This window comes from Populus alba, chromosome 1 (genome assembly GCF_005239225.2).
Source record: "Populus alba chromosome 1, ASM523922v2, whole genome shotgun sequence".
NCBI classification, from domain to species: Eukaryota; Viridiplantae; Streptophyta; class Magnoliopsida; order Malpighiales; family Salicaceae; genus Populus; species Populus alba.
The window spans coordinates 25,733,131-25,758,203 of record NC_133284.1 but is presented as its reverse complement, the minus strand read 5'-3'; the positions used below and the strand labels follow the sequence as shown (position 1 = coordinate 25,758,203).

The 25,073-nt window shown below is 33.9% G+C and overlaps 3 protein-coding genes across 3 annotated transcripts; 2 read left to right on the top strand and 1 right to left on the bottom strand.

Annotated features, from left to right (window-relative positions):
* Positions 1 to 1,839: 1,839 nt before the first annotated feature.
* LOC118046984 (leucine-rich repeat protein 1) lies at positions 1,840 to 7,006 on the top strand. The gene is made up of 6 exons (XM_035056105.2): positions 1,840 to 2,292; positions 4,157 to 4,228; positions 4,429 to 4,572; positions 4,832 to 4,903; positions 5,447 to 5,518; positions 6,684 to 7,006. Exons 1-6 carry the CDS (start codon positions 2,078 to 2,080, stop codon positions 6,754 to 6,756), a joined length of 648 nt encoding a protein of 215 aa, XP_034911996.1. The 5' UTR covers positions 1,840 to 2,077; the 3' UTR covers positions 6,757 to 7,006.
* A 781-nt stretch (positions 7,007 to 7,787) lies between these two features.
* LOC118046981 (uncharacterized) lies at positions 7,788 to 11,972 on the bottom strand. Its single transcript, XM_035056098.2, has 9 exons — positions 11,844 to 11,972; positions 11,286 to 11,390; positions 11,071 to 11,199; positions 10,837 to 10,952; positions 10,368 to 10,449; positions 9,602 to 9,661; positions 9,408 to 9,515; positions 8,835 to 8,880; positions 7,788 to 8,432 (listed from the first exon to the last, which is right to left on the bottom strand). Exons 2-9 carry the CDS (start codon positions 11,349 to 11,351, stop codon positions 8,197 to 8,199), a joined length of 843 nt encoding a protein of 280 aa, XP_034911989.1. The 5' UTR covers positions 11,352 to 11,390; positions 11,844 to 11,972; the 3' UTR covers positions 7,788 to 8,196.
* Positions 11,973 to 20,336: 8,364 nt separating this feature from the next.
* On the top strand, positions 20,337 to 24,530 carry LOC118046977 (L-ascorbate oxidase). Its single transcript, XM_035056094.2, has 5 exons — positions 20,337 to 20,753; positions 20,888 to 20,980; positions 21,121 to 21,333; positions 21,982 to 22,176; positions 23,398 to 24,530. The coding sequence occupies exons 1-5, from the start codon at positions 20,436 to 20,438 to the stop codon at positions 24,364 to 24,366; spliced, it is 1,788 nt and encodes a 595-aa protein (XP_034911985.1). The 5' UTR covers positions 20,337 to 20,435; the 3' UTR covers positions 24,367 to 24,530.
* Positions 24,531 to 25,073: the final 543 nt, after the last annotated feature.

Sequence of the window (25,073 nt, the reverse complement as noted above, 5' to 3'; positions counted from 1 at the left end):
AAATAAATAAAAAAACACAATGTCGACCCGCATTGACTTTTTTTAAACCTGTGACCCAAAGCTTTAGATTGAAAACATCATATCTAAAAAAACCACGGAACCCAATTCTCAACCAATTAAATATTGAAGTATTAACTTGGAAAAAAAACAATTATACACAAGGATTTAAAACAAAAAATGACAATTAAAATAATGATGATCAAAAATTGAAATATAAATAAATTTATTCTTGATTGAAGATGAAATTGAAAAGAAAAAACCAATTGAGCAAAGATTGAGGATCAAAATTGAAATAAAATAAAATAAAAATACATTTTTGATTGAATGATGAAATTGAAAAGAATAATAAATTTAACAAAAGGAATTATCAAAATAATAAGGACTAAATTGAACAAAATAACATATCATAAATTAGGATTGAAGGATGTAATTGATTTAAAATTTTACAAAAGGGCCAATAACAAAAATTATAAGAAAAGAAAGGTCGAAGTTGACATCCTCGTAAATTAAGGGATAACTATGAAATTTTCCAGAGGCATCATAGCTTCCAAGGTGAGAAGAGAGAAGTGGGATGAGAATAAAAAAAGTCATCGTGTTTGATTTGTGTTGCCAACACCACAAGGCAAAAACTGATTTGTACTAAGAGACATCACTTGCACTATTTAGAGAGCACAAACCCTTTCCACGTGTTAGCATACCAACTACTTTTTATAATATATTTTATATTTATTAAAAGACCAAACTACCACTTACCTAACTTAGTTATTACCAAAAAAAAACATATGAAAAGTTGAAAGTACCCTAGATTCTATCTTTAAATTTTTTGAATCCAATGATATTTTAGTTTTTTCATTATATTTCTAGAATGGAAAAAAACTAAATCACCCTTGAACACTATAATTATGACCAAATGAGCATTCTTCAATGACCATCATGCCGCGCTTAGTAATTAGTTAAACAATTATACATGGAAAATTTATACCCGCCATCATACTATTCTAATGAAAAAAGTATTTATGAGTATGCATGGACTTTGTTTTTCCATAATTAGAATGTTTAATTATTATATCAAAACAAAAAACACAAAGATAACTGAGATATGTTTCTTATTTTTTTGTCTTAAAATGACACAAATTCATTTCAAAACTATCCGAGGAGCATATTGATTTACATGGTTTCATCTTTATCTTTTCAATTAAACATATTTTTATATTTTATATATCATACAATATTTTCTGACAACAAACTTAATTTTGAACATAAAAGGTTAAAAGGAAAAGAAACAGTTCTTCTCGATGACAAGACCAACCCTTCAATTAAAATTTGAATATAAAAAGTCAAAGGAAAAGGAAAAAACATCATCTTTAGAAACAAAACTTGAATCATTGCAGGTGGAGCCCCGCTTCATCATCATCGTCGACCAAATCTTTCCAAGAACCTTCTCTTCAATCAAAGGTGTGAGCCCAAAAAGGATGAAAAAAAAGCTAGCGGGTAAGAACATAAATGAAGATATTTAAAAATAAAATATATAAATTATCATTGCCTTGTTCCCCGCGTTTAAAAAGCAGAGTATCAAATTAATATTTAAATATTTTTTTATGAATTTAAATTTAAATTTTATATCATATTTCTATTGATTAATAACTTCTCATGTAATTAGCATCAGAAAAGAAAATGTCTTTTTTTTTTTAAAAAAAAATAAATAAAAAATCATAGTTATAGTATACAATTCATATAATTTATTTTTTCTTAAAATAAATAATTAGCATTAATTTAGTTAAATTTAAATTAAATTCAATCAATTAAAATATATAAATTAACATATATATTTTTTTATAGGTTTCTAGATGATTTTTGATTGAAGTAAAGTAAGAGGCAGATGCCCCATGTTTTGCTCTGTTATTCCCAAAGCCGATCCTCCCTTCCCTCCCCTTCCAAACTTTACATCCTCTCCCTCGTTGACTCTCTAAACTACGCTCCCTCTCTTTGAAACACAAACCAAACCCTAAAACTTGATCCTTCTCTTTCTCCCCGAGAACCAGCGGAGGAGCTGACATCAGCACCATCGTTCACTACCATGGCTGCACAGACATGGATATGGACTGGTCTAACTGTCGTGGTAACTGTAATTTTGACTGTGGCGAATGCTAACTCAGAAGGCGATGCTTTGTTTACGCTGAGAAAGAGCTTGTCGGATCCGGATAACGTGCTCCAGAGCTGGGATCCGACTCTTGTTAACCCTTGCACTTGGTTTCACATCACTTGCAACCAGGATAATCGCGTCACTCGCGTGTAATTATTTCTTCTTCATCTATCTTTATAAATGATTTATTTATGCTTTTATTTTTTATTCATTTGGAACTTGGAAGATCCGTTGTTTTTCTGGAGAATTTGTGTTCTGCTTTTTAATTTTTAATTCTTGGATTTTGTAGGCTTTTCTGCTTGGAATTCTAATTTCCTGCTTCAATTTTTGTGGGGGTGTTTTTGAAATTAAAAATGATAGATAAATAAATGATTCAGGTTAAAATTATTGAGTTTGTTTAGTCAGTAGCTTTATAATTTTATATTTATTTAGAAGGCGTCTTTGAAATTAAAAGAGTAAAAAATTAATATATGGATCAAATTTGTGTAAAATGTTTAGTAGCGTTGAAATTGTTAGAAGTGTTTTTGTTTTATAGGGTGCTGCCGTGCGAGTTTATGTTCATGATAGATTATCATCATCACCATCACAGAGTAATTATTCAGTAGGTATGGAGTTATACTCCTTTCTCTCACATAGAGTGAGACCCATGAATTATTTTCATGGTGGGATCCATGTTTTTGTGAGGGGGAGTACGTTCCTGGTATACCTAATAGTCTCTCATGTTTTGATTTTATGGAATTTTGATTCATATAGTTATTTGGTCTAAAATTAAACATTTATGGATTATGTTTTTTTATTCCTATATGGTGTCTAGAGCCTTGTTAGTCTTTAAGAATAGATATTGCCACTACATTCCATGTTTTTCACACTTCTTGATGAATTATATTTGTTTAAAGCTTGTAAGATTTCATTGTCCTCTAGGCTTGAACCTTGCGCCGACATTTTGAGCTGTTTCTCCATGGTTTCCTTTCTTTTCCCTTTGAGAATTTGATCTTAGTTTATAGAAAAGCTGTCCTTGTAAAATAGAAGGATTAGAGACTTTCTTGTTTACAGGTTTCCAGGTATCCATGATGTGCATAATATGTAGGTAAGATGCCTTGGGTGAGGTCTTCGAAGATTGACTTTGTGGATTTCATTTATGCTTCAGTGACTGGTTGCTATGATGATAAAAAATAAAATAAAATAAAATAAAATTGTTACAAAATTACTTGCAATGGCATGTGTAAAGTTTGAGGAGATTTGTTGGTTCCTTTACACTATGTTTAAAAGCATATGTAGTGATTGTGTGGATTATGGGATTCACTGTATATATACCTTGAAATGTTTTTTTTTTTTAATGCTGTTTGATGAATTGAGAAATGCAATATTTGGTGTCCCGTTGCCCAAATGTTCATATTTTTTTATGAACTTACTTAAGCAGTCAGAAACGATGACAGTTTCTGGCTTCTATGCTGCATATTGTTAAGTCTCAAGCTTGTCATGTTAGACTATTAATTTTACCTTCTGATATTTTTAATTTCTTAGTCGATCAGCTTTCTTGTCCTTTTCTATTGTTTTAGAACAGCAATAATTTTACCATTCCTGTTGTTTAACATTAATTGACCTATTGATGGTTTCCTTTATAAAAAAACAGGAAACATTTAACGCTTCAGTAGTTTGGTGAGAAAAGCAGCAACTATCTTTTAGTGATTACAGTTACATTAAAAATGATCTCTGTGCCTATATAATATCATCATTGTTTTGGAAAAACACTTTTCTCTATCCTGTCATATGCTGTCATATATCAAATTCTGATTAGGATGGTATTTTGGTTTACAGCCTTTGACATATTCTATTCTTTAGCTTTTCAGTATCTTTTGGAAAATGATTGTTCCCCAACATAGAATTTGTATGTTTGGGCCTTAATTAGCATGAACTATAGTCTTTTTTTCCTTGTGCTTTTTAATTCTTTCAACATGTATTTAGAATCATCGTGTAATGTTTTTTGTTTTCTCATATCTCATGCCGCTACAGGGACTTGGGGAACTCAAATCTATCTGGACATCTAGTACCTGAACTTGGAAGACTAGAGCATTTGCAATATCTGTATGTTTTCCTGCCTTTATCTTCTCCATGATAGTATTGCAAAGTTTATTGGAATTGTTTCTAATTCTGGTTTGTCTTTAATTTTGAATCAATGGCCTTTGTTGAGTCCATATGAGGGTATTATTCAGGGATTTAGAGTCACTTGTATCTAATGTTTGGGTTTCGCTTACTTGAGACTTCTCTCATCTTTCCTGGTGTAGGGAGCTTTATAAAAACAACATTCAAGGAATTATCCCCACTGAGCTAGGTAACCTGAAGAGCCTCGTTAGCTTGGACTTGTACAACAACAACATTTCAGGGACCATTCCTCCTTCACTGGGGAAGTTGAAGTCCCTTGTCTTTTTGTGAGTACAAGAAGCTCTACTATGATGTATGATTAAATGCTTAAAGGATTTTCCTTCTCTTTGTCTCTTTTGGTTTGAAAGTTTGGTACATTTGCTTTCCAAATTTATTAGTTTGTCTTGAAAACTATCATCTCTCTCCCTCTCTTCCTCTCTTTTTATGCATGTATGTATAGGTTCTGGCATATATGCTTGCTCTGTTTATGTGGAATTGCAAGATAAATTGTCTCTCATTTCTGTTATTGTCTTTTTTGTCTGGCAGACGACTTAATGATAACCGATTAACTGGACCCATCCCCAGGGATCTTGCCACTGTTTCAAGCCTCAAAGTTGTGTAAGGACCACCCTCCTTTTTTCTTTTTCTGGATAAAAGAAAGATTTCTTAGTATGAAAAAAAGATGTACTCTGATAATCAGCTATGGAAATAACCTTGAAAGCACTTTGTACTAACATTTATTCCCTCGAGGAAAAATGTTCCTCGTGCAATCACACCCATTTGCTGAAAATGAATTGCCATATTCAACTCTTTCTACTTACAAAATCCTCAAAAGAAATCAATATCAGGACTGGCCATGATTCACCATCAACTTATAGGGGGGAAAACACGAGGCACATGTTCTGAGCAGCACAGAGCAAAAAAAGATGAACTTGAAAGGCCTCACTGTAGTGGAACATAATTAAAACTGAAGGTGACACAGCCTTGTGGCTTCCTCATCTTTAACAAAATTGATCCTATAAAATATCTCTTCTAGATAAGTGCTGACTAATTCCTAGATTATTCCAGAAATTATTTCATGAAATGCATATTATTTGCTTTGATAGTTAGGTTAAATGGTCAGAAGCTTAAAGCAGATCATCATCTTTCCTGTATCTCCAGGGATGTCTCGAGCAATGATTTATGTGGAACAATTCCTACCAGTGGACCCTTTGAACACATCCCTTTGAACAAGTAGGTTCTCTTACTTTTATTTATGCTCTTGATTTCTTATTTGTCCACGATTGCCCTTTTCTAAAGAAGTAAATTCCCTCCCTCCTGGTTTCCTTCATTTCATGATGCGTGATGTGTACTGGATATTGACTTGCATTTTCTTTTGTTTCATGCTTAGGCACCTTTTTTTTTTTCACCAAAATAATCAAGAGTTTGATTTAACAGAAAGCTGTGTTTCCCTTGTTTGGTATCTCATACTCTCGTGAGGGTCCCAATGTGGTCCTTGTGGACCTTAGTGTGATGCTAGGTTCTTTCATTCCTTAACTTCTTTTCAGAGTTCTAGAGGGTGCTCGAGAGTGGTAGAAGTTGTTTTTACAAGTGTTTTTCATTTGAAAATACATTAAAATAATGTTTTTTCATTTTTTAAAATTCGTTTTTGATATCTGCACCTTAAAATGATTCAAAAACACTAAAAAAAAAAATAACTTGAAGCAAATTTTTATTTTCAAATTTTGGTGAAAAATAGGTTAAACCTCAATGCCAAACAGTTACTTAGATCTTATGAAGACAGCACTTGATCTTCACAATGCAACACAATAAGAACTAAGCCTCAATCCGAAACTAGTTGGGGTCAGCTATATGGAAACTTCTGCACCGTTACTTCAAAATTTTCCTAGATACCCTTTGTTTATGCAAATTCTCTTCCAAAGTTCAGATCTTCATATCCAACTCCTGAAATTTTTTTCCCAGTGTGGAGAATTTAAAACCGCATCAACCAGTTCTTGTTTACTTAGATTACCATTGCGTTAATGATGCTTTTGAAGCTTATGCTACTGTGAAATTCATTAGATGTTTGAGCTTTTAAAGTGCATCTCTTCAAACCAGTGGCATGAAGGTTCGTGTTTTGCAAATTGTATGCTACCTGGAAGCAAGATAAACACGATTCTCTCTCATGTCCTATATTATGCCAAGATTTGCACGAGCACATATCAGTCATAAGATGGAGTGGAGGGCTCTGACCTAAATGTGTCATATCTTTCAGAACTCCATACTTGTAATATATGTGTAAAGTGTTTATGCATTTGAGCCTCGCATATAATATATATGTGAACAAGTGGAAAAGCATGTATAAAAAAAAATTGCAGTTTTCCTTTGGGAAACTAAGCAATCCTAATTTCTCTTGCAGCTTTGAGAACAATCCTCGACTGGAAGGTCCGGAGTTGCTGGGACTTGCGAGTTACGGCACAAATTGCTCATGAAGAGAGAGGATCCATGCTGCAAAATGTCTAACTGTCTTGAATCAAAACTGCACCTCACAAAAACCAAAAGCGTATTGCTTCACACTCTCAGTGTAAAGGGATCGGCAAAATGCAATCCCTGGTATAATTATCTGTAAATCTTATGATACTAAATATCCTAGCATTTGTAACTGCGTTGTGTTTGTTTTAAGATCCCCAAAACAGTGATTTGTACTAATATAATGCTAGTAAAGAGTCTACCTTTTGTGCCTTTGCTTTTTCGTATAAATCTTATAATACTGCTTCACCTGCATTATTGCGATCCCTCTAGGATGCATGCAAATGCATAATTTGGCTATGCTCATAAAGTCTGGAAATGATTTTGAAAATAATAGAATATTCCAATGCTGTTTCTAGGGAATTCTGTTAATTTAATTTCAGATGTAATATTTTTGTAAATAATTCTTCTTTCCTCCATTAATATTTCAAGCTTCAATTGCTACATGAAGATTGATTTTTTTAATGATAAAGTATTACCTGTTAATTAAACACGACAGGAACTAAATTAATGATGAATGTGCTAAAATTTGTGGTGGTGAAATATTAAAGAAAAAACCAATATTTTATGTCGTTTGAGGGTAATTTTGAAGTATAAAAAGAATTGTAACTCTTTTACAAAAGAAATTTCGAAAATGAACTCGCTAAATTATTATTTTTTTTTAAAATTATTGATGCTTGTTAAAAACATTGGGTGAAATTGCAAAAGTTCCAAGGTTCATGAACGGAGAACTTTTTTTACTTCAAGGACCCATTTGTACTATTTTGAAAACTACAAGAGTTAAAATGTTATTTACACTAAAGATATAATATGACACAGGCTCTAAGAAAGTCAGGTTATTTTTATTTACCCTCATCCATAATTTTATTTTCAATTTTCTCCCGAAATTTTTTAGCCAAAAACAATAACAGGATAAGCCACCCAACATAATTCTAACCAACACTAAAGCATCATCTGAAGCTTCCTTTACCAAGGAATATCATATTCACACATCTCCCTTGCAGCATTCATATTCAATGGTTTTCAACTGATATTATTTAGCAAAAAGCTTCATATGTTTTGCTTACATGAAAAACATAATCCGTATAATCCACAGAAATGTAAACTTAAATTTGCTAGCGGCATGATCCTTAACATTTCACAGTATCCTAAACTTGTTTAGGAGAAAAAATAAGATTGTCTAAAGCAGTTCTCACCTGTTAGATTACCATGACAACATTGACTTTCAACAGCCGGTGCTTAAGCTCTAGCATGAAGCATGGTGGAGCTAACATAACTATATATAGTCGCACCATTTTGGCTTCGGGAGATCATTTTTCAGGAAGTTGACGTTTCTCTTCCTCCTAAAGCTTTTGCAACTATTTTGACCCAGGAACACATCCTGTTATTAGATATATACCAATTTAGTTTTGGGAGGATAGTTCATTGGAATGACTCTCCGCAAGTAGACGATTCTCTTCCTCTTCAAGTCTTTGCAGCCACTTCAATCCAAGATCAGATCCTGCTTTTGCTGCAATCTGGAACTGTACCTTTGCTCTCTCTACAGGATTCGTCTCAGTATTTTCAGTGCTGTTCATTTTTTTCGCAGATGAACCCCTTTTCAAACTGAATTTTGTTAGATGTTCTGGAACCTGAGCACCTGGACCACGAGGAAACCCAAAATCAAAATTAATAGCTTGTGCTTTCCATTTTGCATAAGTAAAAGACAAGATAAATGATTTGTATAATCTTTAAGATGAAAAGAACTTTAATCTAAATCATATCCCTAGACAAAGTTCATAGAACCTACGGAGTTGCAAGAAGTAATGTCTATCAACTGTAATGATGGCAGGTTGTGCACCGTGATATCAATAAGAGGTCATTTAGTTAAAACTCAATTTTAACTAAATGCCCTTCATCAAAACATTGGATGCTAATCATGCAATGTACATGAAAAGGAAAACAAAGACGTTACTAAAAAACTGATTCATCCCAATGAATTTCAATGAACAGGAGGGAAAAGAAGGAAAAGAAGGAAAAGAAAGGAGCCGAAATAGCTTACCTCTAAGGAGGAGAGATCCATATGCTATAGCAGCACCAACATGTCCCTGCATAAAATAATAGCAGTAAAGAAAGGTCATACAGAGGAGTTTAACTAACAATATTCTAGAGCAATTCAGAACTTATGCCTTCCCAATTTCATTATCAGCAATGAAAGAAACCATTTTTTCATTACAACATTACAGGTACTCTGCAATCACAAGTCTTACAGTTGCAAATATGGAGCTCAACTCTATGCACAAGGCCCTCAAATTACAGAGTTTCTATTTCCAGACGCATTAGATGGCAGAAGGGGCAACCTGATTTCTTTTTTTTTTTTTTTCAGGACAGAACCTGATTGTCAAATTTATCTCATGTATCTTGATAACTTCTGACGATGTACCACAAAAAGCCAACTGCCATCACTTTAACTTGCATTAGCAAAAGTCTACCAGTTGACTTGTATATGGAGAATGTCAATCATGTTTAGAAAGCAAATGCACCCCCATCATCGACCCCCCAGGAAAGAATATATTGGTAGAGAGAGAGAATTGATGGATGCAATCTAGTCAGTATAAAGAACTCTGTTTATTACCTTCTCCGATGCCCTATGGAAACACCACAAAGCTGAGGCGATATCTTTCTTCACACAATCCCCCGTCAAGTATACAGCACCAAGAAGGTAAAGAGCGCCAGGATGCAACTACAATGCAGCTGGCTCAAGTAAGGTCTGGAGACCCTTTATAGAAACATTATAAACAATCATTCTATGCGAAAAAAGAAACATACCTTTTCAACTGCCTTCTCTATATAATAGAAAGCTTGTTGATCTGATTGGACATAATCATTCTATCCAAAAAAGATAAGACATAATATTACAAAGGGAACGTCACAAAACATTCAGAACTAATAGATCCACCAGGAAACAATTGAAAAAGAAAATTCTCACAATCAAGGGGAGGGTGGATACTACTTTAAAACTTATTGTCAAGCTATTGATGATTTCTAGTAAACAAAATTTCACACAGCTCGGTTTCAATACTATCTTAGTTGATAAGAGGTCCCAATTCTGAAAGCTTAAGCTATCAAGATATACATACCCCAAGCTCACAAAGACTAAAAATAGTAATCTCAAGCATTTAAGCTATCAAGACTCAGAGCTCATAAATATGAATTCAAGTTAGTTTACCATGCAAGAAGTTTTAAGAGCAGGAAATGAAACAAATGCAGGATAGACATTTATCATGACTATCAAGATTGGATCCCACACAAAGCCCTATTACAACTACATTATATTGGGTTCAGTTTGGCAATTAAAACTACGTTATTTTGGCTTCAGTTTGGCAGTCTACTGTTATGTACAGCATAATTAAAGTAATTTTTGACAGCATGATTTTCCAGAATCATTATAAGAAATATTTCCACAAATACTTTGTTTTTAAACATTGTCATCTGTTGTGTTAATAAATAGAAGCTTGATAATATTTTGCTAACATTTTCACATATGAACCAGTCTATAAACACTAGTTTGAACATGGAACACAATAAGCCTAACCTCAACTCTTAGACGACAACCTAATTCATATTGTGCTTCCGGATCGCCCATATTTGCAGCTTCCACTAATAAAGCAACTCCTCTATTTCACGATAAAAAAAGAAAAAAGCATCAGTAGTACGCACATAAAAGGTTCACAAACATACTGTGAGTCAAAGTGACATATGCCTTTGTCAATGTGGAAATAGGAAGGGCAATGACAATATTGGATGCTCAAATAAGTAAAGTCATGGTTACTATTGAGTAAATCAAAAGCCTAAAGAGCATCAAATTTTTTAAGTGGTCCCTGTTTAGGGGTTTAATATGTTATCCAAATGAATGAACACAACTGATTAGGTGCATATCAAATATAGAACTACACGAATCCCAGATCTCAAGGTGCCTTGACACACTAGTGCAACAATTTACATTTAAGACCATGACAACAGGCATACACTGAAGCAAGAAAGAGAAAATAAAAAGAACTTACATAGCATGACATTGCCCTGGAACATGGTACTTCAGATGCAATTTGGACAACCAATACCTAGCATGGGTATTCGAGTTGTCAACCTCCAAAGCCAGCTCAAAATTCTCCTTTGCTGTCTAATATCAAAACCAAAAAATATAAAAAAACAGCACTAAGACAAAAGCCAATAGCATTTTCAAATATTCTTCACCACTTTCGATATCCAGCATTTCTTAAGAAAAAGAAAAGGCCTACTCTGAGGAGAGGGATAAGACGTTTATCATTGCGTTCGCAGTAATCAATGACTCTATCCACTTCCTTCAAAGCACTCCATCCTTTCGCAATGAACTCCATCGCCTTCTTATTTCTACCATGCATCTCTCTCTGCCAATTAACCCCACCCCCAAACAAGAAAGGTAACAATCAAGAACTGAAGATGACTAAGAATACTGGAAGACAAAGTAACTTACATAGAACTGGAGACGACTAAGAGCAGCGAGCTTTAGAGCTGGCTTCTTCACATAATTTCCAAGCATCTTTGATGTCTGAGTGAAAAGAACTCTGCCAGAAGCTCTCTGAGACAGAAAGGCCGCGGATTTACCTCAGATTATTACGGAATTACAAGTGTTAGATCGAATTTAAACAAAACCACAATGACCTACTCATCAAAGTAAGAAATCAAGCAAGCCTTGAAGGGCCACTCATGAAACAGTGGCAAATCTCAAGGGAGGAATGATATTCCGAACAAATCTTAAAAACCCATCAAGCAAAAACCATGGTGATGCAAAATCTAGAATCAGTAGTGTGTTCACATCCTTGTCCATGATTAAGATTAAATATAGGAAAAAAAACCCTCTCAGAGGCATTTTATCGAACACGTTGTGTTATTTTTAAGTATCATTACAAGCAACCAAAATGACCTGACTCAGGAATGTCTAGTAGCCAAAAGAAGACATCCAGACAAAATATTAACTTAGCGGAGAAGAAGAAGATGAGGTATTTCAAAGAAGCAAAACTGAAGCACTGACCTTTTCTTTTCTCAAGCAGGACTGGAAGGTGATAGCAGACCCGTCGGAGAGAGGAGCAGGGACCGGGAGATGTAGCCTAGGTGTTTCAAATTGGACTTCTTAATGGGTCTAAGTGGTTTGGCTTTGTATTGGTTAGCCACCCAAAGTTAAGTGACACAGCCCACTTGAAGTGTAGCTGGATTTGTTCACATTCTCTTATGGCCCATTTGGACCCATTTTGACATACCATTTACAACCCATACCTATTGAGAGATCATTAAAATTCTATACTAAAAAACCCCGGCCCAAACTGACATGCCTATCCATTGACTAGAAGCCTGGCTCGGGCCAAGTTTTACTTCAAATTGATTTTTTTCTCTTCATTTTTTTTATTAAAATAACATAATTTTTTTTTTATACACAGATTAACCTACCAATTCATAAATCAATTATTGCGGCCAGATCAATTCTAGCACTAAATTTTGTAGCAATGATTATAAAAAATACAAGGGTGAGCAAAAAACTGAAAAACCAAGAAAATAAAAAAAACCAAACTGTGAAAAGAAAAATCGATTAAACCGATTAAAATTTTAAAAAAATCAAATGGTCTAGTTTGGTTTTAGTTTTATAAGTTTGAAGCTGAAAAAACCAAACCGAACCTAAACTGAAAAAAACCGAGTTAAACTGGTTTGAACCAATTTGTGTCCTAAAAAATTGAATTAAATTGAAACCGATCGGTTTAAACCGGTTTTAGTTTTTTTTTTTTTTTTAAATTTTGATTTGGTTATTTTTTTTAATAAAAACTAAACCATACTAAAAATAATCACCTCTAAAAGATAATTTTGATCAAGAGGGGCCGTTCCTTTTTCTTAATTTTAGTAGCCACATGGACCTAGCTTGTTATTGGTTTCATTATTTATATAATTGATAGCAACGGAAAACTTTGTTGTAACTAATTAAAGTGTTAAAATTAGTAGAAAGTAGTTGCAAACATGATGTATCTGTCCACTCACAAATTCATAAGACTATAACTTAAAGTGGGTTTTTTTTTAATGTATTTATATGTAGGAAATCTTGCAAGCTTTTCAAACTCCGTGGGTCCTTATAGTTTAGCAAAATGAATCAAATAGTCCCTTTAATATTAAATATAATTAAGCATTTCCCATATTTTTAATGATCCATGTCATGTCATGTCAGGTTATTTTTTAATTTATTTTTAATGAGAAAAGAAGGTATTTTTGAAGAATATATTAAAGTAAGTATAGTCAACAATAATCAAGGGGTTAATTAGTTATTTTTTGAAACTAGAAGGATCATTTAATTTATTATACAAAACTAGAGGGACTGATTTGTAACTTACTAAAAAAAGGAACCGTCTTAAATCAAAAGGAAAGCAAAAGCGTGTGGTATCTGGGGCCTTTTTCTTTTTATAATAGAAATATAATGCATCAATGCGGACGTGATAGATTTTTAGCACATGTACAATGCCCTTTTAGCACGTGTTTTTTTTTATTTTTTATTTTTCAGGACCCGTGGGATTAGTCGAAGTGCGCGCAAGTTGGCCCGGATACCCACGTTAAACTAAAAAAAAAAAATATGTTTTTTATTTTTTATTTTATTTGAAGCATAGGTAGTTGCTGGATTCAATATAGAAATTAAGAAGGTTAAGTTATGGGATAACTTATAAGTGATTAGATAGATTTAAATTAATTATTTTTATTAAAATAATAATATTTTATTTTTTTATAAGATATTCATCTCATAAAATTTAAAATGAAAATTTAATCGAATTAAATGAGTTTGATCAGATTAATATTTTTTTAAATTTAAATAAAATCTAAGTTTGAGTGAGATTTTAGCACTAAAGATATATATAATTACCTATAATTTGATTACAACACTCATTTTAAATTTTTATATTTATGATAATCTATCTATCTATATAACATTACATTTATTTTATTCAATTAAAAATTTCTATTAAATAGTTACGCTTATTAAATTAAAAAGAAATATTATTTCAATTAGCTAGATTTACAAGAAAAAGTAAATAAATAAATAATATTTAATAATACATGGAAATGTATTTTCTCGCTCTCTCTCTTAGAGACCTCTATTGCCATTTTAATCAAGCCATGTGTGGATGCTTCTTGTCCGCGTAGCATAAGCATATGAATCATTCATCTTAATTTCTTGGAAGTTTCATTTGTCTTCTCTAATGATTCCTTGGACCAACATGGAAATCATAATAAAGGAGTATAAAGAGATGGATAATATAAGTTAGTTTTCATTATTTTCCGAACTATATAATAAAAAAAAAAGGAAAGCAAAAGCATGTGGACGTGTTGATTGGGAAAACCGTGTGGTATGTGGGACCATTGAAGCATTGTATAAGAGAGACCACACCACAAAATGAGTATGGATGTGTGGATGCGAGAAATTAATTCTTTGGACAAGCTACAGAGACCACTTCACTAAAAGACATGCTTCCAACTTGTTTGGTACACATTATTGGGTTTGATGTTTTGTCTCTAATTGAAGCTTCCTGCACAGGCTGATGCTGTTGGATTTATGCATGCTCTTAATTCAGTGATGTTGGCAAGGGGCAGAATCTTGCGATTTTTCAGTAGCTTTTCATAATAAAAATATATATAGAATTCAAAATTTGGGATACTTTTGAAGATGTGGATCATAAAATTAAGATCCTAAAGGTAAGTTCTTAATTAGGGTGGATTTTGACCTTAGAAATGACCCTCGACGTCTAAGAATTAAAGAATATTTCTACGAAATATTTATACTTATTAACTCTAAAAAGAAACTATCTCAACTAGAGTACTCACAAGAAAAAATAAAGTTATAATACTTGATCAAACATGAAAATGTACGTATTTCTCATGTGGTAACATGTTGAGAAATTAATTTGTAATATATATTCACAAATAAACTAATAATGTAATTATTTATGAGATATTTTGCGACCTCTTTTAATGACCAAGTAATGCGTGGATGCGTCTTGTCCTCGTAGCTTGGCATATGAATCATTCATCTTAATTTCTTGAAAGTTTCATTTCTCTTCTCTAATGATTCCTTGGACCGACATGGAAATCATAATAAAGGAATAAAAGGAGAAGGAGAATATGTGCTAGTTTTCATTCTTTGCTGAACTATATAGTAAAAAAAGGAAAGCAGGAGCATGTGGACTTGTTGAAAGGGAAAACCATGAGACATGGCATCTGGGACCATTGCAGGCATGCACTGGCGTGAGAAGTTTCCAGGACAAGCACGTCTGAGACCACTTCCTAAACGACGTGCTTTCATCGATCTTGCTCGATAGACATAACTGGGCTTGACGACGACGTTCAGCTTCTTTTTCAAGCTTTATGCTGATCTTCCATACATGCATTGCTGTCGTTTGATATATGCTCTTCGATCAGTGAAGTTTAGGGTTAGCATGCTGCTTTTGTCTTTTTTCTATTGTCATTAATCGCGTTGGCTTCTAGCTGGAGGAGGGTCAAGGTGTTTCCACCTCTTTCATCCTCATATTCCAGCATATAAAACACATGCATGTCCAATTTATTAATTTTTTTTTATTTTTTATCATTTCGTTTAAAAGATGAGAGAATTTTTTAAAGAAATTGAATGGAAGAGGTAGAGCGATGGCAGCTGGCGAATTTATTATTACGTCAGGAAAGAAGAAGCATCTCAACAACACATTAATTTCTAGCTACAAGAGGTCAAGGTATTTCCACTCTTTCATCCTCATATTCCAGCATATACATATATGAAGCTTTTTTTTTTATACAATGTCTGAAACTCTCTAGCTAGAATATCCAATTCAATTAGAGGTCTTAATAAGTCCGTATCTAGCTAGAAGATTATGATGTATTAAAAAATCATCTTAACTTAATAATTTAATAAATCCTAACTTGTAAAAGCTCTTTGAGCTTGAAACTTGCACAGACTCACATTATATTGTGCTTAATTTTTATTATATAAATGGAGATATTAAGATTCAAACTTGAGATCACTTGGTCATCAAGGCTCTAATACCACGTCAAAGAACTATTTTAACTCAATAGCTTAAGTTGTTAGGTGAGATTTCAGGATATAATTTATATTATTATCTAGCATGATGAATATTAATAAGATTTGAATTCTAAATAACATTTAATTCTTAAAAATCATACAAAAATAGATAAAAAATCAACCCATCTGGCTTGCTATATTAAAGAACAGATTAACCACCTTTAAAAACTATCTTTTTTTTCAAAGTATTCATCAACCCCTTTTCTATCTCTCCTTTCTCCTATTAAAAGTAATTAAACACCCTTCTCTTCTCACCCCAAGTTGTTGTCCTCGATGTTGTGCCTTGAAACAATGCATGTGGGCGGGCTTCATATTGGTAGTAATTGAGCAACTTTGAGAAGTTGGTCCATTAATTAAAATATGCAGTTTCAATTTCTTTATTAATCGAGTTGGATTTAAACATTATAATAATTCAAATCTGACACTGAATATTATTTTCAAAGAAAGTATTAATGGTCATTTGGAAACATACTCGTTAATTATTGACCTTCAATCTTGGCCTCTTAAGAAAGAGTTGGTTTTCAAACATGGCCTTAATGTCAAGCTCACCATCAATTAATCAAGAACTCATATTCATAATTAATATTTACTTTCTATGAACACTGACGAGGCAGCCATGCATTAATTATTACTGAGTGTACAAACAATTAGCCACCGAATTAGAACAACCCTAGCTCTTAAGGTAGCAAATGCAAAGGATCTATCCCTCCTGTCTTTGATTCAAGTTATCATATGTGTTCATATATATGAACCGATCGGTCTTGTCTAGTGGAGACGTCTTAAGACACGTTATTCATGCTTCGAATTGGCGGTGCATCATGGGAACACAATTATTTGCACAACGGCAGCTAACCATGTATGCCCTTGTTCAGTCAACAGAACTTGAAGCGTTCATGTTAGCTATTATTATCGATGACACGGAAGGGTCAAACGATTGAATTCGTGTTTTTGTTTCGTTTTGAAAAAAATACACACATGATGATGGTATGAACATTATTTTCTTTTCATCATGAACAATGAGAACAGGAAGACATGTGCATTCAACATTCTACGCCAGCACTAAAGTGCAGGGAAACCTATCTAACCATCATGAGAACTCAAAGAAAAAGAACAAGGATCCATGGTTTAGAAACAAAAACTAGCAGAAACAAGTGACAAAAGAAGAAAACAAGCTCGGCCCTCAACAATTTGGCTGATTTCTTAAAATCTACTTGGATTAATTTATTATTTATGCGTCCCGTATGAGCTCAGTTATACATTCTATTTTCCCGAAAGGTCAAAAATCGTCGGCTAGAAAGCTTAAAGTGCAGATCTGGAAGCTGTGGAGTGATGGGATTTATTAATTATATAGTCAACAGATATTCTTGCACGTTTCTTTTTTATAAGGTGCATAACATATGCTTTGATTATATAGTCAACATATTCTTTTGTCTTTTAATCTGCTCTTTTTGTCAAGGCTTTAGTCTAAGGAGAATTCTTTTCTTAATTACTACGCGAATAATTTAACATATGAACTTTATAATATTCTTGCATAACATATGATTGATAGACAAAAACCCTAAGAATATATTCTTAAAATACAACCACACGCTATTATTTGATGAATCATATTATAGTAAAAATCTTATAATCTTATTAATTAATCTAGAGTTCTTAAATACAACAAACCTCATATCCTTCACCATAAGCGTAAAAAAAAAATCATATCATGTCAAAGAATCATTTCAAGTCAATAACTTAAAATATTATGTGAGGTTCCAAGATATGATTTGTTAGAGTATAATATAAATCATATATTGGGACCTCACCTAACACCTTAAGCTATTGGGTTGAGATGATTATTTGACATGGTATAAGAGTATTGATGACTAAGTGGTAACGAGTTTGAATCTCACCACCCCTATTTATTTGATAAAAATCAAGCATAAGGTAATGTGGGCTTGTGCAAGTTTTTAGCCCGAAGGGCTTTCACTTGAGGGGATGTGTTGGAGAATAATATAAATCATATGCTATTGGGTTGAGATGGTTCTTTAACATGGTATCAGAGCCTTGATGACCAAGTAATCACGAGTTTGAATCTCATCACAAGATAATAGTTTCTAGCCTGAAGAGCTTTCACTTAAGGGTTAAACTATTGGGTTGAGGTTCCACTATATGATCTATATTATTCTCTAATACACCATAAGCGTAAAAAAAAATTCTTAATAATCTAGCTATCCATATTTTGATTTTTCAATATCAAACCAAAAATAAATAAATTCTTATAGATAATATTGTGACATAAATGTTCTTATTACACATCTTATTCAATTTTACCATGTTTTATTTTTTTAGAACTTATTATGAATATCTTCTTAATTAATATATTCATTTCATTCACTGTTTGCTTGTTCTTTTGCATCCTAGCAGTAGGAAGATATTTATTCAATGCTTTTCATGGTAACATTAATTAGTGTTTGGCATGATAGATTGGATATGATAATTTTTTTATGAAATTGTTTGATGTATTTTTGGACAATACAAAAATCAATTTTTATCTTGTTCAAAGTTGTTTTTGGTAAAGAAATGTTTGTCCCATTAAAAATGGTAGAACAAACTTGTCCAATTCTCTGCACAAGGGTTAACCTAAGTTGATCCGGGTCATTGTAAGGATAAAAATAATTATTATCATAGCTTTAAAACCTTACTATGAGGTCGAATCGAGACAAGGCCTAGGTCACATGTTGTGCTGGCCATTGACCTGTGCCAATGTAAAGATAAAATTAGTTATTATTGTAGTTTTAAAACTCGACTTGGGGTCGACTCGGGGTAAGGCTTGGGTTGACCAGTGACTGAGTCAACATAAAAATAAAATTGATTATTATCATGGTTTAAATCTGACTCGGGGGTTAACCGAAAGCAAGGCCCGGGTGGCGGGTCGAGTTGACCATTGATGTGTGTCAATATAAGGATAAAAATGGTTATTATTATAGTTTTAAAATCTGACATGAGGGTCGACCTGATGCCAAGAACGAGTCACGGATCGGTTTGACCACTGACCCGAATCAACGTGAGGATAAAACTAGTTATTATCATTGTTTTAAAACCAACTAAGGTGTTGACCCAGGTCAAGGCCTAGATCACAGGTTGGTATGGTCATCCTAAGTTGACTCCAGGTAAGAATTGAGTTACGAGTCGGGAGGGTCAACCCAAGTTGATCCCGATCAATGTAAGAATTAATGCTATTATTATCATAGTTTTAAGATTCAACTTGGAGGTTGACCCGTGGCAAGACTTGGGTAATAGGTCAAGAGGGGCAATCTGAGTTGAACTAAATCTATGTATGAATAAAAATAATTATTATTATAGTGTTAAAATTTGACTCGAGGATCGACCTGGGACAAGACTTGGGATAGTCAACCCAAGTTGACTCAAATAAAAAAAAATTCCAAACAACCTTGTTTTGACAAAAAATATTCTAAAAAAATCAATAAATATTCTATCTGTTTTTTATTTCTAGTCAACCAGGTCACAAATTGACCCTGATCTTTTACTATAATAAATCATATCATTCCTTTATTTAATTTTTCTTAATCCTAATCAATCCAAGCGGTCAAGTTCCCTCTACTGTACGTCAAATATTAAATAAAATAAATTATTTAGTAGAATTTAAAAAACATTAAATACAAGACAAGACGAGATAATTATCAGTATAGGCAGTCTAATCAATTTTATTCAATATATATATATATATATATATATATATATATATATATATATATATATAAAAGGACCCCAACAAGACCTGCCAATGCAAGTTCTCATAAAAATCACCATACCTAACACACGCACTATGACTGAGAGTACATGAACATAATTTCGCAGCCACAGAAAATAAAACTTCTAGATCCTATATCAATCAACTTTCTGACCTAGCTTTAAATAAAAATTATTTATTTTTGGTATTTAAATGACGAGGTCGTTAACATTTAAAGGATTTTTTCATCTCATATATATATATATATATATATATTATATATATATATATTTTTGTTTTTTTGATAACCCGGGGTGTCCGGGTCAGCTTACGCGCACCATGACTAATCCTCGAGCCCACTGAACATTCTACAAGCTCAGTAGACAAGTAAAGCACCGCGGGGGTGACATGCTGGTACTATTGAGGATCGAACTCGGAACAGTTGCAAGACAAACCTTGCAGTTGACTACTAAGCTAGACCCTCAAGTGTAAATATATTAAGCAATGTAGAAGGTGAGGTATGTATTTAAATTCGTTTGAAAAATAAGATCAAATCTATATTGATGAGTTATAAGCTTATATAAAAATAACCATATCATTAGAATATGAGAAAAAAAATATAAATTAATAAAAAGAAAGGAAGGTTCAGTCCAAATTAAAGGAAACCCCTTCCATCGCCTCTATAAATATCAGCTCGATAGGGCATCCGCTCGACAGAGGTGATATAGCAAATATCATTACTTGGGCATCCACCGCTACGCTACATCTTTTTGAGCATCCAACAGGAGAAAATGGGGACGCTGACTTACAACTTCTTGGTTGATCCACCATTTTCAAGAAGCTTCAAGGGTCTCATTACTTGGTGTCTTTTACTTTATATGATCCAATGTTCATCGGCTACTTCTAATAAGACTGGAAACAATTTTTACAAATGGGAAGTGGAGTACATGTACTGGTCACCAGATGGGATAGAAAATGTTGTGATGGGAATCAATGGCCAGTTCCCTGGTCCAACAATCCGTGCTAGAGCTGGAGACATAGTTCATGTGCAACTCACAAACAAACTCCAAACTGAGGGGGTTGTCATTCACTGGCATGGAATCAGACAGGTTTCTTTCTATACTTTAATTTGATCCCATGCTCTTATGGAAGTATCTCTGCATGCAACGGGTTGTTTTTCTGGAAGAGTTGCTTAATTTACTGTATTTATTTGGTATTAATTCACTTCTTTTTGATTTTGCAGAAAGGAACACCATGGGCAGATGGGACTGCTTCCATTTCACAGTGTGTCATTAACCCCGGAGAAACCTTCGATTACAGGTTCACTGTTGACAGAGTAAGAACACTCTACTTCTCTCTCTCTTGCTCTAGCTAACTAGATTAATTAACAAACCTTGACTCTTATGTGGCCCAAAAGCCATTCTTTTATACAGGCATGTTTAGATGCAGTTTTTAGGGTTTACCTAATTTTTGCAGGCAGGAACGTATTTCTACCATGGACACTATGGAATGCAAAGATCAGCAGGGTTGTACGGTGCCATGATAGTGGATGTGGCGGAAGGAGAGAAGGAGCCTTTCCACTATGACGGGGAGTTTGACCTTTTGTTAAGTGACTGGTGGCACAAAAGCGTTCATCACCAAGAAGTTGGCCTTTCTTCCAGACCAATGCGTTGGATTAATGAACCCCAGGTGGATATTCACCGTCCATGTTTCTATTATGAAGATTATATTATGGTCAAAATCCTGTATTTTGATGATATTTTTCATAAACACGTTGATCCAAAGGGACATATCTAAGCACCATATAGTATATAATCACCACTACGTACGTACCTTAATTTTGGAGTCTACCAATCTTTTAGCAAGCTAGATGGAAGTCTTCTTCATTAGTTTAGTTATCACATCATCCTTTGCTAGAAGAGTCAATGTCAACCATTGCCTCTGATAGTGCCATATATGCATATTGTGATTAATTTTACCATGACCAGCCCCAACTAGCTAGTTCTCGAAGGGACAATGCTGTATACATCCTGCCGGGATTTCCATCTTTCCAATTTAGAATATAAGATTTTGGATTTCTAATTTAGAACACTTTTTTTTTTTTGGCGGTGCAACGCACAAACAAACGGGCATATTTTCAAAACAAATGGATTGGAAAAGAAAGAAGGTGATTACTATATTGCTTTAGTCCATGGTAGGTGGTAGACTGTGAAACTTTTGACTCCAAAATTCAAAAGGGGGGAATAAAAAGGAAAGCATGTAAAGCAACATATTAATTAAATATATTTCTCTTACTCGTTTTCTTTTTTCATTTTTTGAAAATGATCATATCTTCAGGCCCTACTTATCAATGGAAGAGGGCAATACGGGTGTTCCCTGGCAGCTCATTACGGCAACTCCTCTTTTAGCCAGTGCAATATAACAGGACATGAACAATGGGCCCCTTATATCCTGCATGTGGATCCAAACAGGACCTACAGAATAAGAATCGCCAGCACTACTGCTCTTGCTTCTCTCAACATGGCCATTGGGGTAAGCATTTATGGTTGCTTGATGGTAAAGAAGATTTTTTTGAGATTTGAAACAGTGTGATACTGTTGTTCTGTCATATCACACCTACTTAGTTGGCAGAGATATTTTAACTTATTGCCAATTGGAAAGTAGAAAGTGATTGACAAGTTGTGGAGAGATAGTGGATCTAAAGATTTTCTTCTTTATAGAAATGGTGATGATTCCTCATCCAAAATATTAGATGCATGCCCTTATCATGATTTGGATCGAACCCAATTCTAGTGTAAATTCTTGAGTTGCTCTGGTTGTTTATATATATATATAGCTGGAAAAATACAATCCACTCCCATTTGTTTTAGAAATTTAACCCATCCATTGTACATTTAGAATTTGATATATGGTTATTTTTCCACCAACATTTAAGATTATTCATGTTGGGATAACATATATTTAGCCTACATATCAAATTAACATGAAGAACACTATAAAATTCTTATTATGATGAAATTAGGAGGATATCCTTCTGCCAAATCTCAAAGAAATACATGTGAGAGAAAACATTAGAGGGAGACTGAGAAATAGAGTGAGGGTGAAGGTGAGGGAGAGAGATCGGAAGTCAAAAAGAAAAATATATTCACCAATTAATCTGCCAAAAAATAAAGAAAAGTGAGAAAAAAGAAAACCAAATCAAAAGGTGTTTGAAATGGTGTCTGTCAACAGTGGCAGCAAATCACGAGCACAATGTTTGCCTTGTTTAAGCCAATTCACTGTCCTTGAAGAAAGGATGACTAGCTGGTTAAGAATCTCTGCATCTATTTTCACTTTTTGCAGTTTACACCATCACCTCCTTAAGAATCTCTGCTCCCTAGACCTTTTTACAGACAACTCAATTAGGCCTTATGCCCTTTATCATTGGATCCATAAGCGTGACTCGGTGCCTGTAAATTGAACAGTTCTGAGCCCCTAGACATCACTATTCACTGTGCATGTCGACAAACCTTACAGGCACAGCTAGCTCACTTGTACAGCTCTGACCTGTGTTAAGCTGCTGTCTGAGTTTTGCCACAACCATACATTTGAAAGTGTACAGGAATAGGAAAGAAAAAGAGAAGGAAATGATTAAATTAATGAATTAACGACTTTGGTGCCCTCCACCTTTTTGATTAACCTAATGCTAATTGTTATCATTGCAAGCTGATGTGACGGCTATAATTATTTATGTTTTGTTGTTTTTGTCTACAGAATCACAAAATGGTGGTGGTGGAGGCCGATGGAAATTATCTGCAACCATTTGAGACTGATGATTTGGACATTTATTCTGGTGAGAGTTACTCAGTCCTATTAAAAACAAGCCAAGACTCCTCCCAAAACTATTGGATTTCTTTTGGTGTAAGAGGAAGGGAACCTCAGACCCCACAAGCTCTAACCATATTAAACTACAAGACCAACTCTGCATCGAAACTCCCTCTTTCACCACCTCCTGTAACTCCTAGATGGGATGATTATGCTCACAGCAAGGCATTCTCTAACAAGATCAAGGCTCTGGATCACAAAAGTATCCCTAAGCCTTCACCGACTTACCACCGTAGGATTGTCCTGCTAAACACCCAGAGCAAGATGAACGGCTATACCAAGTGGTCTATCAATAATGTTTCCCTGTCATTACCTGCCACTCCTTACCTGGGGTCCATCAGATTTGGCCTGCGGGATGCTTTTGACCAGACAAAGCCACCTGAGGATTTTCCAGAACATTATGATGTTATGAAACCACCAGTTAATCATAACACCACCACTGGAAACGGGGTTTACATGCTAGGTTACTATAGCACGGTGGATGTGATATTGCAAAATGCAAATGTATTGAAAGAAAATGTAAGTGAGATACACCCATGGCATTTGCATGGTCATGATTTTTGGGTGCTAGGGTATGGAGAAGGGAAGTTCACCAGATCCGACGAGAAGAAATTCAACTTGAAAAATCCACCTTACAGAAACACAGCGGTGATATTTCCTTACGGATGGACGGCACTGAGGTTTGTGGCGGACAATCCAGGAGTATGGGCCTTCCATTGCCATATAGAGCCACATTTGCACATGGGGATGGGTGTGGTTTTTGCAGAAGGTGTCCAACATGTTGCTAAGATTCCTAAGGAAGCCCTTTCTTGTGGCTTGACTGCGAAGAGGTTCATGACTGGAAGCCATTTGGGCTAAGTTCATGTCTTCTGTTATGTTTATGCATGCAACGCGATGGGGAGTTCTGTGCCTTAATTGCATGATGTTTGAAATTTAAGGTGTTAATGTTATCATTATAAATTATAAGGTGAACTATTTAAGGATATTTACCGAATATAACTTCCAAAATTGTTTTGTTTTTATTATTCTTGTTTAATTTCATCTAAAATCACAGTAACTTAAAAAGACTATAATTTATAATTTTTTCTCTTAACTAGTTTTTTTCAAACTACAACTATTAAAGTTATTACAGTGTTAAATATACTTGGCATCAAAAGCTCGATCCATAATAATAAAAAAGTTACCAAATTAGTCAAATATAACCTAAGAAGCACAGAGTTGATGTAATATGATAGCAAATTCAGTTCACCCATGATGTCTCAAGCGTGCACAAGAAATATATTTCTTCAGAAAAATTTAATCAAATTATGGAAAGGTTACAGTACTTTATCCATTAACATTAGCAAATAAATAAGCTGTTCATCCTCTCACTGTGCTCATTGTGCACTAAATCGTTTTATTAGGTCCCTCGGGCCTCGAACTTTGCTTTTGCTCCATTTTGGTCAATATTGAACTTGTTTTCCTTCAATTTTATCCTCGAATGTTTCTTCTTCTTCTTTTCCTCTTGATTTTTCACTCTCTTTAAATTTCATGCAATCCCTTCTCCTGGGTGTTTTTGATTATCT